This window comes from Plodia interpunctella, chromosome 10, assembly GCF_027563975.2.
Source record: "Plodia interpunctella isolate USDA-ARS_2022_Savannah chromosome 10, ilPloInte3.2, whole genome shotgun sequence".
NCBI classification, from domain to species: Eukaryota; Metazoa; Arthropoda; class Insecta; order Lepidoptera; family Pyralidae; genus Plodia; species Plodia interpunctella.
The window spans coordinates 10721859-10735820 of NC_071303.1; the positions used below are offsets into that span (position 1 = coordinate 10721859).

Consider the following 13962-nt stretch of genomic DNA (forward strand, 5'->3'; position numbering starts at 1 on the left):
ATTGGCGCTTTTTGCCTCCAATGGCAATGTTTTTGTACCTTAGTTGTACCAGTAGCGCCATCTGCGCTGAGCTTTGCATATATGCCCTATTAGAACATTAAATTCAATGTAATATTCTTATATCTGTGGTCTTAGATAGGTCTAGATATAAATCACAGGTATTAAAATATAATATTATTAATGGACATCAAAACGTGAAGCAACCATGGAATTAGTAGGTACTCACGAAGTACTTATTAAATCCATGGAAGCAACCAACGAAACGACGTTTTGTTTATGAACAAACCTCCTCTTCTGGTTGTATGGACTTAGATCCTTTTGCCATTCCATATGGATAAACTAAACCAAAAAAAATAACCTCACATCATATCTCAACTCAGTGTCAACTCAAATGTACGCGTTTTGGTCAGAATAGAATGTTGGTTGGTTTAATCTATACTTGAGTTAACTTACTGCATACTTTATACCCTTGCTTTGTACCTTCAGTTTAGTCAGCTAGGTACTTACAAAATGAAAGTTGTAAAACGATTACATGATTTTAAAGGTAAGTTACTTTAAATAAATCATGTTTATCGTTAATTTGCTTTATTTTTGTCGTGTTCCAGCCCTTATAAAACTACTAATTGCATCCCGGGGCTTCGCTCTCGTGGGAATTTCGGGATAAAACGTACCCGTACGTAAACGTAACGTACGTATGTGTTGTTCTAGGTTATTTTCTATCCGTGTACCAACCAGCACTAGATAGGTAATGCGTGAAGAGAAACTAAACTTACTTTCGCATCTATATATAATATTAGTTGGGATCGGGATATTTGGGTCAAGCAGTTCCTATTTGTATTTCATAACTAAATTTTAAATTGTTTTAATTTACAGCTCTTCAGCTAAAACTAACAGAAGACAGTGTATCACCACATACAATTTACTTCAAGGAACATGTAGTGAGAGAGCACACAAGCGACAAACCCTCAGGAAGAACTTTATTTATAGTGAATGTGCCGCCTTATGCTGATGATCAAGGCATTATAAATGCTTTTTCCAGTGCAGGCAAGATACACTCTGTACAATTTTCACTCAAACCTAAAGCTGCAGATACTATGAAACAGAAACAATTTATTGATAATGTAACTAAACCAAGTTTCAGAGTAGCATATGTAGTATTCAAAAAGGTATCAGAATTAGACAGAGCACTAAAACTAACAAAACTACAACCTCTGAATTCTAAGGAGTATGAAGCAAAGCTAGGTATGAAGAAATGGATTCATGAATATAATAATTCAGTAATGAATCCCAAAGCACTCAAAGAGAGGGTTGAGGAATTCATTAAAACTCATGACAAAGAGAATGCTGATGTTCAGCAGAGAGACAAGGAGCTAGGACAGGAGGATGAAGATGGCTGGGTCACTGTCACCAAGAGAGGGAAAATTCAGAGTTTTGCTCGCACTGAGAACATAGAGAATAAAATAATGGCTAAAGAAGAACAGAAAAAGAAACGAAAAGAGCTAAAGAACTTCTATACCTTTCAAATTAGGGAGTCCAAAATGAAACATATTGTGGCCCTGAGGCAGAAGTTTGAAGAAGACAAAAAGAAAATAGCCCAAATCAAACAGAGCCGTAGGTTCAAGCCATTTTGAAATAAAATTATATTGTTATTCTGGTTTATTATTTTAATTTACATCTATTCACATAATTCAACTACACTGATAAGTTGAAAGTTGTTGTGCAATTAGAGAACTACTCAAGGGAATAACTGCTATTGAAGTTATATATTTTGTTTCATGGCACTGTATAAGTGTTTATTTAAAGAGCATTGAGATTAAAGTAACTCACAACATTGATGACAGACCTTAAAGATATTAAAACATATTTACAAATTGACCTAAGTACAACAATTGACTCCAGTTCTTTAAACATGGACTGCTTATGAATATCACATTTTTCAAATTCATATATAGAAAACCGTGTGTGGCGAACGCGAAAGGAGGCTATGCTCAGCAATGGGCGTCAGACGAGCTGCCGGTGTTGTCGCACGACGAGGCGCAGCAGCCGGCTGGCGGGCAAAGCCTCCAGCGCCGCCAGCAGGCTGCTCACGTTCCCGAACACGCAGCCGTGCGCCAGCGCCACCTGCACGGCCTGCCCCAGTCTGTCCAGGCATTCCTGTTCAAAAATTAAATTAGGTTATTTATTTTGTTATAGATAAAAAATTAGAAACATTTGGCGCTCATAGATATTATAGGTGTATGGGAGCACCAATGTGGGTGACACCACTTGGGGCAAACACTCGGTTGATATTGGTAAAGTGCCCCTGTAGAATAATCTAATATAATCTAACTTTATTTTGTGAGGTGACATCTTATATAGGGTGATTTCAGTGACTACACCTGTACCTGTAACACGTCGGGCGCGGCGGCCGAGTGTCGCAGCGCCAGGGCGAGCGCGGCGAGGTGCTGCGCGCTGACGGCTGTCGGAGCGCTGAGAGGTCGACGACCTGCGCGCAGGCTCTGCAGCACGCCTGCAACGAATCGAACTGGTTGACCATGTTTGACGTCGTCGTACAGATTTAAGCTTCACATGTTCCACAATCACACAAATACAATATTTTCTTTTGAGCAACAAGGTTGACCTATTATATACATCACACAACTAAAAATAATGTATGTTCTATATAAAACTCACCTAAATGCAGCTTGATGTATAACTCTGACTCTGTCATGGTTATTGTCGGCGGTGGAGTCTTGATGATTGCGTCGCTTTGGTCTTCTATTTTTATTTTCTTTATTGGAACGATTACTTCTACCATCTCTGCATCTGGAATAAAGTGATAATACAGTAAGGTATTTGAAAAAATAATGCTCAATGAAATGCTACATCATTTTAAGACCCATAATCTTTTTCACAGCCATCAATATGGCTTCACTGCCGGAAAAAGTACAACTGACGCGGGAGTGGCTCTTGTCACTCATATTTATAACGCGTGGGAGAACTCACAGGATGCCATCGGAGTATTTTGTGATCTTTCTAAAGCATTTGATTGTGTCGACCATGAAACATTTTTGCGAAAGCTTAGTCAGTACGGTTTTGATTCTAAATCAATTGAGCTAATAGCTTCTTACTTAAAAGATAGGTTACAAACTGTTGATATTAATAAAGTTAAATCAATGGATGCAATGTAAAAATTGGCGTACCACAAGGCTCAATTCTAGGCCCCTTTCTCTTCTTAGTTTAAGTCAATGATCTGCCATAGATGGTAGAAAAGCGGGCTGACATCGTGCTGTTTGCTGATGATACATCATTAATATTAAAAGTAGACCGCCATAGCAAAGATGTTGATGATGTAAATCGTATTTTGTCTACCATTTCGAATTGGTTCTCTGCTAATAACTTAATGCTGAATAGAAATAAAATTCAATGCATTAAATTTACACTTCCCAATGTTAGGCAGGCTCACGTCGACGTGACTCTGAATGGAGAAAGCTTAGATTTTGTACTAAACACCAAATTCATAGGAATTAGCCTTGGTTCCAAATTGCATTGCTCATATTAATGGCCTATCTAAAAAGCATAGTTCCAAGGCATTCGCAATTTGGAGAATCAGACAACTGACGGACGTGGCGACTGCTAGATTAGTTTACTTTAGTTATTATCATAGCTTAATGTCTTATGGGATACTACTTTGGGGGAGTGCTAGCACCATTAACACTATTTTCATTTTACAAAAAAGATCAATCCGGGCTATATATACTTTAAGGAGAAGGGATTCCCTTAAGAGTTTTTTTTAAGATATTAATATTTTAACTTTACCCTCTCAATACATATTTGACAACATTGTGCATATCCGGAAAAATTTAAACTTATTAAAAAAAGTTGGTGATTACACTGATAGAGTCTTACGTAATAAAGATAAATTGTTTATCCCCGGGCATCGGTTAGCCAAAGTTAGAACGTCTTTTGTTGGGAACTATATCCGTTTTTGCCTAAATGGATTCTTGATTTGACAAAATTTTAGAAATTATATAAAAGAAATACTTTGTAAAAAGGCATATTACAAGTCTGATGATTATGTGAACGACAAGCATGGTGCAGTATCCTCATAGCATATGTAATTGATTTATGACATGATTACGTACGTTTTGTACATTTAGCTTTTTATTAATTAAATTTTTTGTGTGTGACAATTTCCAATAATTTTATTGAAAATACAACTTTTTTATTTATTTATTCATTTAAATTTTGTCATTTTTAATAATAAGGAAGTCAATTAACAAGTATAAGACCTATATTTGTTAATGGACGTCCTTGGAGAAAAGGCTGCACTGAAGTTTGTTGCGCCGCTTCTTCTTCAGCTGCGCTTTGAAAGTCAGCAGTAGATCTAATTCAAGTAATTTTTTGGCGTCAATAAGTGATGTATATCATCCTAAATTGAATAAAGAAATTTTAATTTGCAAAGTTAGAATGTGTACAAATAAGGCAACAATTCGATTAAACTAAAAGAAGACAGTTTTGGAAGTTGTTGAAATCAGAACTTCAAAAACCATGACAACATTTACAACTACAAAGCACTACTCCAAGCAGAAAGCATGACCAATGGTGGAAAGAAAAAAGTGGCCGTGGCGTTCTTACAGGCAACTCGGTGGAATAGCAGCAGATCTCAAAAGACCGGGGTCTTTTTATGTAATGGCTACATGCTGATCTACACCGGTGCCTCTGGCGGCGAGAACGGAGTGGCCGTGGTGATTTCGGGCGAGTTTCAGGATGGCGTCTTAGAGGTGAGCGCTTCAGTAACCAGCTTATGGTTATAGTGGTACTGGAAGGGGTTATGACCCTCTTGATAAGTGCCTATGCTCCGCAGGCTGGTTGCAGCGAAACCGATAGGCCGAAATTCTGGCATCGACTCGATGAGGTACTACGGGGCATCCCGTTGTCGCGTGGTGACCTGAACGGTCATGTATGTGAGAAGTGCAAGGAGTTTGAAAATGGTTACAGGTACAGTAGCCACAATCCGGAGGGAAAGAGTAGCCTCAAGAAGAGGGGGATATAGGGGTGAAGAAGGACCTCTTTAAAATATGGCAAGCATCCGGATGTCCTGAAGACCGCGATGCATATAGGGTTACCAAACGTGCCATTAAGAAAGCAATAGCCAGGGCCACGTACAGCCCTTGTGCGATATGCTTCAATCGTTTGAAGCGAAGAAGCTTATTTACAAGCTGGCACAAGGTATTTCCAAGTACCGCTGTATTAAAGGCCCTCACGGTTAATTCCTATGTAAGGGACTCACGGTGAAGGACAGATGGCGCTCATATTTCCACAAGAGATTCAACCAACGACCTCCCACCGAATAGGGATTAGTGTTACCTATAACAACTAAAGTTTACTCAACTCTTCGCTGCATGAAAAATCGTTACTGTCGGAGACGATGGAGTCCCGCCCGATCGAGGCCTTGAAGATGCTCGTCATAGTGTAGGCATTTTGATCACTATTTTCAACCGCGCTAAAATCCCTGACCAGACCACTCAATTTTTTGTTCTCGGATATAGAGAAGGCCCTCGACTTTTCTCGAGTACAAAGCACCGAGGTACAAAGGAGTGCCTGAGGCCTATATTGACATTACCCGCGATACTTTAACTCCCATTCCATAGTTAGGACTGCTGTTGGCAATACCGAACCCTTCCCTGTCAACATCGGCGTTCACTAAGACTCGGTCCTCAGTCCTTATCTGTTCAGTGTGATATTAAACAAAGAGTCAAACTGCGTTAGGGACACATACGAGCAGCCGTCATGGTTGCTTATGTACGCTGATGATATCGCACTGTCGGATGCAGACAGACTGGTGCGACTCGTGAATGGGTGGAAGGAGTCGTTTAAGAACAGCGCAACAAGAAAACTAAATATGACGGAGACATTAATTACATTTATCTTATTTATTGATTGATTTATTGATACGAATTAATTTAGATTTTTCCTATATAGTCGCGCCATGTTTTGTCAGTTAAATGTAACTCTTCTTGATGCCCACGATACTAGGGATGCCGACGACGGCGCTGAGAGAAAGAAAAATGTGACGTTTTACGAGAAAAGCTATTACGAAGTGCAGTCACTCAGGATGGTTTTGCGCATCCATAATGTATTAAAGTCTCTAAAGTGAAATGTCTCAAGCGACGCTCCTCCATCTCTGGTGGAACGTCACAAATAGACTTAAGGATTATTAGTTTTATTTGGCAACAGTGGCAATAGTCAGACGGGATTACCAGGCGGGGCGTGGAGCGGCGCACGCGCGCACCAGCGCACGAGGCCGGCCAGCGGCGTCACGGCGGCCATGGGGATGGCGCCGCTGGGCAGCGCGGCCGCGCTTTGCTGCGCCGACGTGCACAGCGCTGGGTTGCTGTACACCTGCACACCACACAACACCTGTCTACTCTCACGACCTTCTGAACATCCGCTTCTTGTTACCGTCAACGTCATATTTACGTTTCATTTTTTATTCAAAATGAAAACAAATTATTTGGAAATTGATTATTTGGAATTGAAAAAAATATTATTGAATTATTTGAAACAAATTATTTGGAAATTGACTACCTTCAAACTAATCAAATCAGATACATTTTTCTAATGTCATAAAAAATGTATATGGAGCTAGAGTGATAGTATGTATTGTGAAGTTATGGATTTGAAGTCAAACAGTTAACAAACAGCATTTCAAATATACTTTAATCAGATCGAAAACAACTAAAACTGATCAATTAAAATGACATTTAACTATTGTATGGAATTTATCCATATACATATACACTGTAGGTACATTGTAGGATCCATTTAAATATATATATATATATATATATATATATATATATATATATATATATATATACCTAGAATATATATATCATTAAATAGATTTGTTATACATGTCACACATGCTTTTTAACTTATTTTTAAAAAATTATAATGAGATGAAAAAAATCTGAATTGAACTGTCCCAGGTAGACAGGAGCGCGGGTTCAATTCCCGCTCATTATTATTTTACAAAAATTTAGTATATACATATATATTTATTTATTTTAAACCCATGCTGAACCCACCCTGCATAAAGTGGTATAAGGGTAGGCTGATGATGATGATGACCCAGTCATGTAGCCAATTAAGCCTAATTTAATGAAAATAGTGAAAATAGTTAAAAACAAAAATGATAACATACCCAAACTGTAATGATTTCCAAAAGATGCTTGGGTGGCAACTGTTTCGTTCCTGGCGTATCATTCAAATACAATTCTGTGACGGCCGTGATGAAGTTAGACACGAATTGCGGGGCAGAGTTGGCGAGGGACTTCAAGGAGCTCCGGTTGGACGTGTTGAGGAAGAAGTGGTCACGGATAATGTTCTCCGCCAGCTGGAGCGACTGCGGCGAGGAGCAGCCCGTTTGTTGGAGCCACACTCCTACAGCCAGTAGCACCTGCAGTATACACAACACCAGCTGTAATTCTTTCAACTGGATTCTATTTTAACCTGAATAATAAACCTTTTATTTTATTTCAGAAGCAGATTTCCGCCGCGGTTTCGCCCGCGTGAATTTCCTTCTAAACAAAGAATCAAAGCAAATTTCTTATTACATTTATTTGAATTGTATTCATATCTTTAGTTTTTCATTACCCACACTCGTACATCAAAAATGTTATGTATCTCTTCAAAAACAATGAAGGTCTCATTTAATTTCATTTAAACTTTTTACCCCCTATTTCACTCCCCATAGGAATGAAATTTTCAAAATTCGGTTAATGGATTATTGCTTCTCACTTTTTTGTTTCAAATTTCATGTATGACACTTGAAAAATGACGGAGTTCCATACAAACCCTAACCCTCATAACCTTAACTTAAATAGCTTTAATCATTATACCCTCCATTTAATTATTATTCTAACTAAATTTTTTTACAAAAATAACGAAGTTTCATACAAACTTGTAATATTTGCCCCCTTTAGGGATAGACTTTCCGATAATCCTTTCTTAGAGGATATCTACATCATAGAAACACAATAATTACAATATTCAAGTCCATACTATATTAACTGTTCACAATTTGTGATATTTTTGGTGGTAGATTTTGAAATTAATTGTTTACCAATTGTCCAATAGGTAAACAATTAATTTATCTATTGGACAATAGGTACTTTCCGACCGGGTGGTGGCAAAACTAGTTTATTCATGTCATTTCTCTTTGTCATTATAGCGGAAACCTTAAATTCACTAACATAGATTCCGTTATATTCGTAAAGAGTGAGACTTTTGTGAATTTACAACTAGATTCCGGCCGCCAACTTTTACATCGTATTTTCAAAGATATTAGATACCTTTAAAAATACTGAACGTTCAGCGGCCGATAAACCAGTAAAAAAAAACCTGTTTCCAGCCGTTCGAACGAAAGGACGACCTTTTCCTTCCAGCCTTTCGAATGATAATAAAAATTACACCTTAAATTACTATTGAAAAAAGTTGGCCGATAATTAAGACTTAAAAATACAATCAAGTAACATATGTTACTTAAGTCGTATAGAACAAAGTCAAAATATACTTTTTCTAAATTTATTTACTTATTGTTTTACTTTTATACTATTAACCCAATGAACTATTGAATAAGAGTCATTTTTCTACCGTGACGAAAGTTGATTTAAAAGGCCGATAACCGTTATATTTGCTATTTTTCCGAATATACATTTATTTAAAATTATGCATCACTGATACATCTATAAACATTAGATTATATGAAAATAGACTTGTAGAATGCAGTAAAAAACTATAGTTTTAGAGTAGAAACATTATGATAGAAATCAACTCTTTAAGTCAACAAGGCGCTTAAATGGCCGATACCGGTATGTTTACTGTAATGATGTCCCCTGTCACGATTGTATGTATGACCGTGATAAAGCCAAAAACTAGGATGGAGTTTGGTAAGTAGCTTTTCAATATTAGTGTGAGCCTCGAGTACAATTTTATAAAGCGATTCTAGATGTGGGGGCGACAGTGACCCGCCGAGTCAAGCAAACAAGTGGCGCGGCCGTGCCATCCTTTTCTCGAAGCAATTTAGGCTAAATAATTTCGTTGTAGGTAAAAACACAAGCCTGAATTTTATGTAACCGAGAAGCATTGTATAAACAAGGTGTATTTCAAACTTCGTTCAATTTAAACCAGTAGTTTAAAAATTATTATTTAATCACACTAAACAATCTAATTTAATATAAGCATTGTATAAACAAGGTGTATTTCAAACTTCGTTCAATTTAAACCAGTAGTTTAAAAATTATTATTTAATCACACTAAACAATCTAATTTAATATATGTATTACTTGAATTTACATTGTGTCTTGATGTGATGGCAGAGGCAATTTATTTATTTAAAAAATATAAAAGATTTTTAATAGATATTGATATTATAGTCACTCTAGGATATTGTTAGGTTAGCTAATTACATAATAACTTAAAGATAGGAATAAATTAATAACCAACTTGGTATTCAATGGATCTTACAACTTTTACAGTAGAGTAACTGCATTGCGAGACTTGTTTTATAAGTATTATTTTTTATGGAATATTAGTATGTTTTATGGTATATTACTAGAGGTCCATTTCAACTAGTAAAACCATAATAAAAAAATAGGTTTGAAGGTTTCCTCTGTCTCTGTGCCAAATGTAAGAAGACAAATAAAATGATAAGATGGAGAAAAAATAAAATTGTAACACCATAGGTATAAGAAGTTCCACCACCGAACACTAGATGGCGCTGTACGAAGTTAGAACGCGCTATGGTTTAAGTAAAAATTAATAAAAAATAATGAAATTGGTGCAAAAATATATATGTGTACCTACCCCTACCTACCCCTTATGAGGCTCATGCATAAATTGGAACATGTTGGTATACGAGGGAGACTCCTTGCGTGGATTAGCAATTTTCTCACAAGAAGAACTTTTTGTGTTAGCGTAGGAAACACTCTCTCAAGCCCCAGATCAGTGCTTAGTGGGGTACCGCAAGGATCCGTTCTTGGACCATTACTACACTTTGTACTTGACTTAAATTTTGAAAATTTTGTAAACTTACATTTTGTACTTGACTTAAAACAAACGTTACAGTTTGAATTTTCTTTGTTTGCTGACGATACAAAATTATTTGGAAATCCTAACACTCATTTTCCAAGACATCCAAAAAGGATTGAATGACATCTTCCATTGGACAAATGTTTGGCTACTGTCTCTTAATGCTGAGAAATGTACTGTACTGCATATAGGTAAAAAGAATCCTCGTAAGACTTACTATATTGGTAATCGGTAGTTGACAGCAGAAGAGTCACATAAAGACCTTGGCGTTACAATAACATCTGATTTGAAGTGGGAAACGCATATAATCAACATAGTGAAGAAAGCAAATTTTATTCTATACTTAATTCGTAAATCTTTCATGAGTCTAACTCCAAATACTTATATTAAGCTTTATAAGACATATATAAGACCGCTGCTGGAGTTCGCCTACATTATCTGGGACTCTTTCTTCAAAAAAGATATTACACTCATTGAAAATGTTCAACGAAGGGCAACAAAATTAGTCAAGTCACTAAGGAATAAAACATATGAACAGAGACTAAAGAAACTAAATCTCCTAACTTTGGAACGCCGCAGACAGAGAAGGCGTCTCATCGAGACCTACAAAATATTACGATGTACCTAGTCTGCAACATCTGTTTAAACTCTCGGAAAATAATAAATTAAGAGGTCATTCCTAGAAACTATGTCGCACATCGGCAAAAAGAAAACCGAAGAGTAATTTTTAATTCTATCCAATCGTATGGTTCGAGACTGGAACAAACCCAATGAGATTGTTGTCACTGCACCTTCAGTCAACAGTTTTAAGAACAGATTGGATAACATCTCCAAACTTCAAGACGCGCACGCATCAGCTTAATGTTATAAATATAAATACCTACCTACTTAACTTTTTTAAATGACACAAATACTAAAATTACATTTATGGAAACTACTGTGTAGTTTAATTCATTGATAGAAACACTTACAGGAGTACTTGAAGCGGAGACTGCCATACTTGCCAGGATACAAAGAATTTTCAGCCTTCTTTGGCTTTCCATGCCACCAAAAAGAGACAGAAATACAGTATTTTTTGTTGTCTCATTTGTGCACTCCGAGAGGTAGTCACAGATGATGTCGATCAGCTGCAACTGCTGCAAGTGACTCAGACCAGTGCTGCGCCGCCCTCCACGGCGATCATTATCACAAAACACAAATTCTGATATTATGTCCATAGCTATATCAATCTGTTTAGTTGATGGGCCCACCCGACCAATCAATATTTGTTCTGAAAAATAGTATATACACATATGTTTGAAGGAAATACAAAACAGCATTCACCATATTCGTGATTGTAAGACTCTTTCACTTACCGACTTTCCCAAGAGCTTCCTTAGCACAAGATGGAAATTCATACTTCCTTAGGGTGTGTTTGAGATCTGATATAGACATGTCTCTTATTTTATGATTTTTATTCACCTGTACACACATTTTAAAATAGGGTCAGGATTGGAATAATTTAGAATTATTCTAATCCTATTCCTGAGATGCAATCCAACACAACTTAATTATAGAAAAAACGCCAGAAATGACCTTCATTTGATACTCCAAACGGGTCAACTGTCAGACCAAATATTTTGATGTAAGTCCAACCAGCTGAACATTGACATAGTGCAGTTACTGTATACTGTAAACATCATCAGTCATGTTCACAGTACAGTATAATATACTGTCATCCCGTACAGTACAGTAATACTATACTCTGAACACTGACTGATGATGCGAAAGTAGGGCCAAATGTATTTTTTAAAATTTCAATCCAAGTTTAACTGCACAGTTTTTTTAAATGTCAATGTTCAGCATGTTGGACTTACATCAAAATATTTGGTCTGACAGTCGACCCGTTAGGAGTACTAAATACTGTTCAATGATAATCCGAGGGTGGTCAAATGAAATGGTACTTTTAGAATTATTTAACCTCCATCTAAAAATAGTTCCAGGTTCCAAGTTTGATTGACTAAGTCTACAGCCCTCCCGGACTATAATTATTCCATTTATTTATTTCTTTTCTCTGTTATATTTTAAAATAAAAAAATACAAGATAAATTTATCTAAAAATATAAGAAAGCATTACACAATACACTTGCACACTCGCGGCGGCGTCAGGGGTCCGGCTTCGTGGCTAGACACCGCAGGTATCTATAATATAGTATCTAGTTGTTCTGTTGTTGTATTATTATAAATAAAAATAATTTCAAATGAAAATTGTAGGTTATTGACAAACAAACCGAACCAGTAGTCTAGTTGTTGTAGTATATCTACTACAACGACTAGACTACTCCAAACAGTTGCCCAACCAAACCAAACAATAGAGAAAAAAAGAGAATCCACACTCGGTTCGGTTTTGTTTGTCAATAACCTACAATTTTCATTTGAAATTGTTTATATTTATAATAATACAACAACAGAACAACTAGATACTATATTATACGTAGAGATTATTATCCTCTTTGGGTACACCTACTTTATTCTACCTACTATACTAACTACCCCTATACTAATACAAACAAACAAACAGCACCTACCTCATAATCTATCTATGCTAACAAGATGCTGACAGACTATGTAGGTATGCTCTACAAAGAAAACTTTTTACTCTAACGAGATGATTGATGATGAACTTTTTTAACGAGATGCTCTAAAAAATAAAATAGTCAAGTAATGTCATTGATCATTCATTCATAAATTTTATAGCTCTGTGTCTAAACAAACCAGTGATATTCGTATCTATGATACAAACACACAAACCACATAAGTATATCTAACACTACTACCCATTGACTACTACATGTACATAACACCTACACCTACGTTGACTGAAAAGCGTGACTGACACCTGACATTGACACACCTTTTTTTTTTGTTTACCCATGAATGCTTGTTACGCACTGAGTGGGACTCCTGGACCGCTAGTCGGCCCAGCCTACCCACTAAACCCTTGGGGCGTTTCCACGCTGTCGTTATGGGGGACGTCACGGGGTCGCTAGGCATTTCACCGCGACGCCCCCCCGGCTGGCCTTTCGGCCCCGACCTGGGCGAGTAGCAAGCACAAGTGCTAACCACCCGCCCCTTACGCCACGCGAGCGTGGCGCGGACCATCAAGCCCGCTCCGCGCACCAGTCAGAAAGCTGACGGGGGGAGCGGGCATCACCGACCAGGACACACACAAAATCTTGGGTGCCACAGGGCACCCAAGTCTGCCTCTGTACGGGCGCAAGAGGTGATAGGCAGGTGACACCCACACATTGCGCCCAATACAGAGGCAGCCACACCCTTCGGCCGCAGAGGACAGGGGGATCGTCGAGAGACATACCGACTCTCCTCTTCCCCTGCGGCCCCACCGCACCGTGTTCAGCGCCACGGCCGCGCTGTGGTTGCGGAGGACAAACCTTCGCGACCCCACCTCTGGTCCCCTCTAGTTTCCACATCCAAAGGCTGGTGGCGGGTCACCAGCCAATGGCAGTACTACTGAGGGGACCGTCCACCAGGCCCAGAGCACCCACCAAAGTCTCTGGGCCTTGGGTTCCTCTTGGTTCACCGGGGTGGCTGGTTGTGACATTGACACGCCTGACGTAAGTGCCTGACACGTGACACGTTGGTGAACGGATTTTGATAGTTGGTGCCTGGTGGTGAATGCTTCTTTGCCAAAGAATCTTTGGTCATTGTGAATAGGTAGTATTACTGGCAGTAATTTACTGCACATTTATCCCGTACTGTATGTTAGGTAGACAAAAGCTTTGCCGCCTTTTTCTATGTCGATTAAAACGTTGATTTTAGAGTACTTTATTAATCCTTTCATAATGTAAGCATTCGTTTGTGAAAATATACAACAATGTAGCATAT

General features: G+C 37.9%; 2 protein-coding genes across 9 annotated transcripts; one reads left to right on the plus strand and one right to left on the minus strand.

Annotated features, from left to right (window-relative positions):
* The first annotated feature begins 332 nt into the window (after nt 1-332).
* Nucleotides 333-1649, plus strand: LOC128672877 (uncharacterized protein). The gene is made up of 2 exons (XM_053750371.2): nt 333-544; nt 874-1649. The coding sequence occupies exons 1-2, from the start codon at nt 511-513 to the stop codon at nt 1629-1631; spliced, it is 792 nt and encodes a 263-aa protein (XP_053606346.1). The 5' UTR covers nt 333-510; the 3' UTR covers nt 1632-1649.
* Nucleotides 1639-13646, minus strand: LOC128672874 (uncharacterized protein). Of its 8 annotated transcripts, XM_053750361.2 has the most exons (9): nt 13509-13616; nt 12194-12241; nt 11433-11538; nt 11049-11347; nt 7190-7444; nt 6243-6384; nt 2674-2805; nt 2385-2509; nt 1639-2154 (listed from the first exon to the last, which is right to left on the minus strand). In XM_053750361.2, the coding sequence occupies exons 1-9, from the start codon at nt 13545-13547 to the stop codon at nt 2002-2004; spliced, it is 1299 nt and encodes a 432-aa protein (XP_053606336.1). In that variant the 5' UTR covers nt 13548-13616; the 3' UTR covers nt 1639-2001. The 8 variants fall into 8 exon arrangements, with proteins under 8 accessions (XP_053606336.1, XP_053606337.1, XP_053606344.1 ...); XM_053750362.2 differs by lacking the exon at nt 12194-12241 and having other exon boundaries at nt 13509-13646; XM_053750369.2 differs by lacking the exons at nt 12194-12241; nt 13509-13616 and adding an exon at nt 12832-13458.
* Nucleotides 13647-13962: the final 316 nt, after the last annotated feature.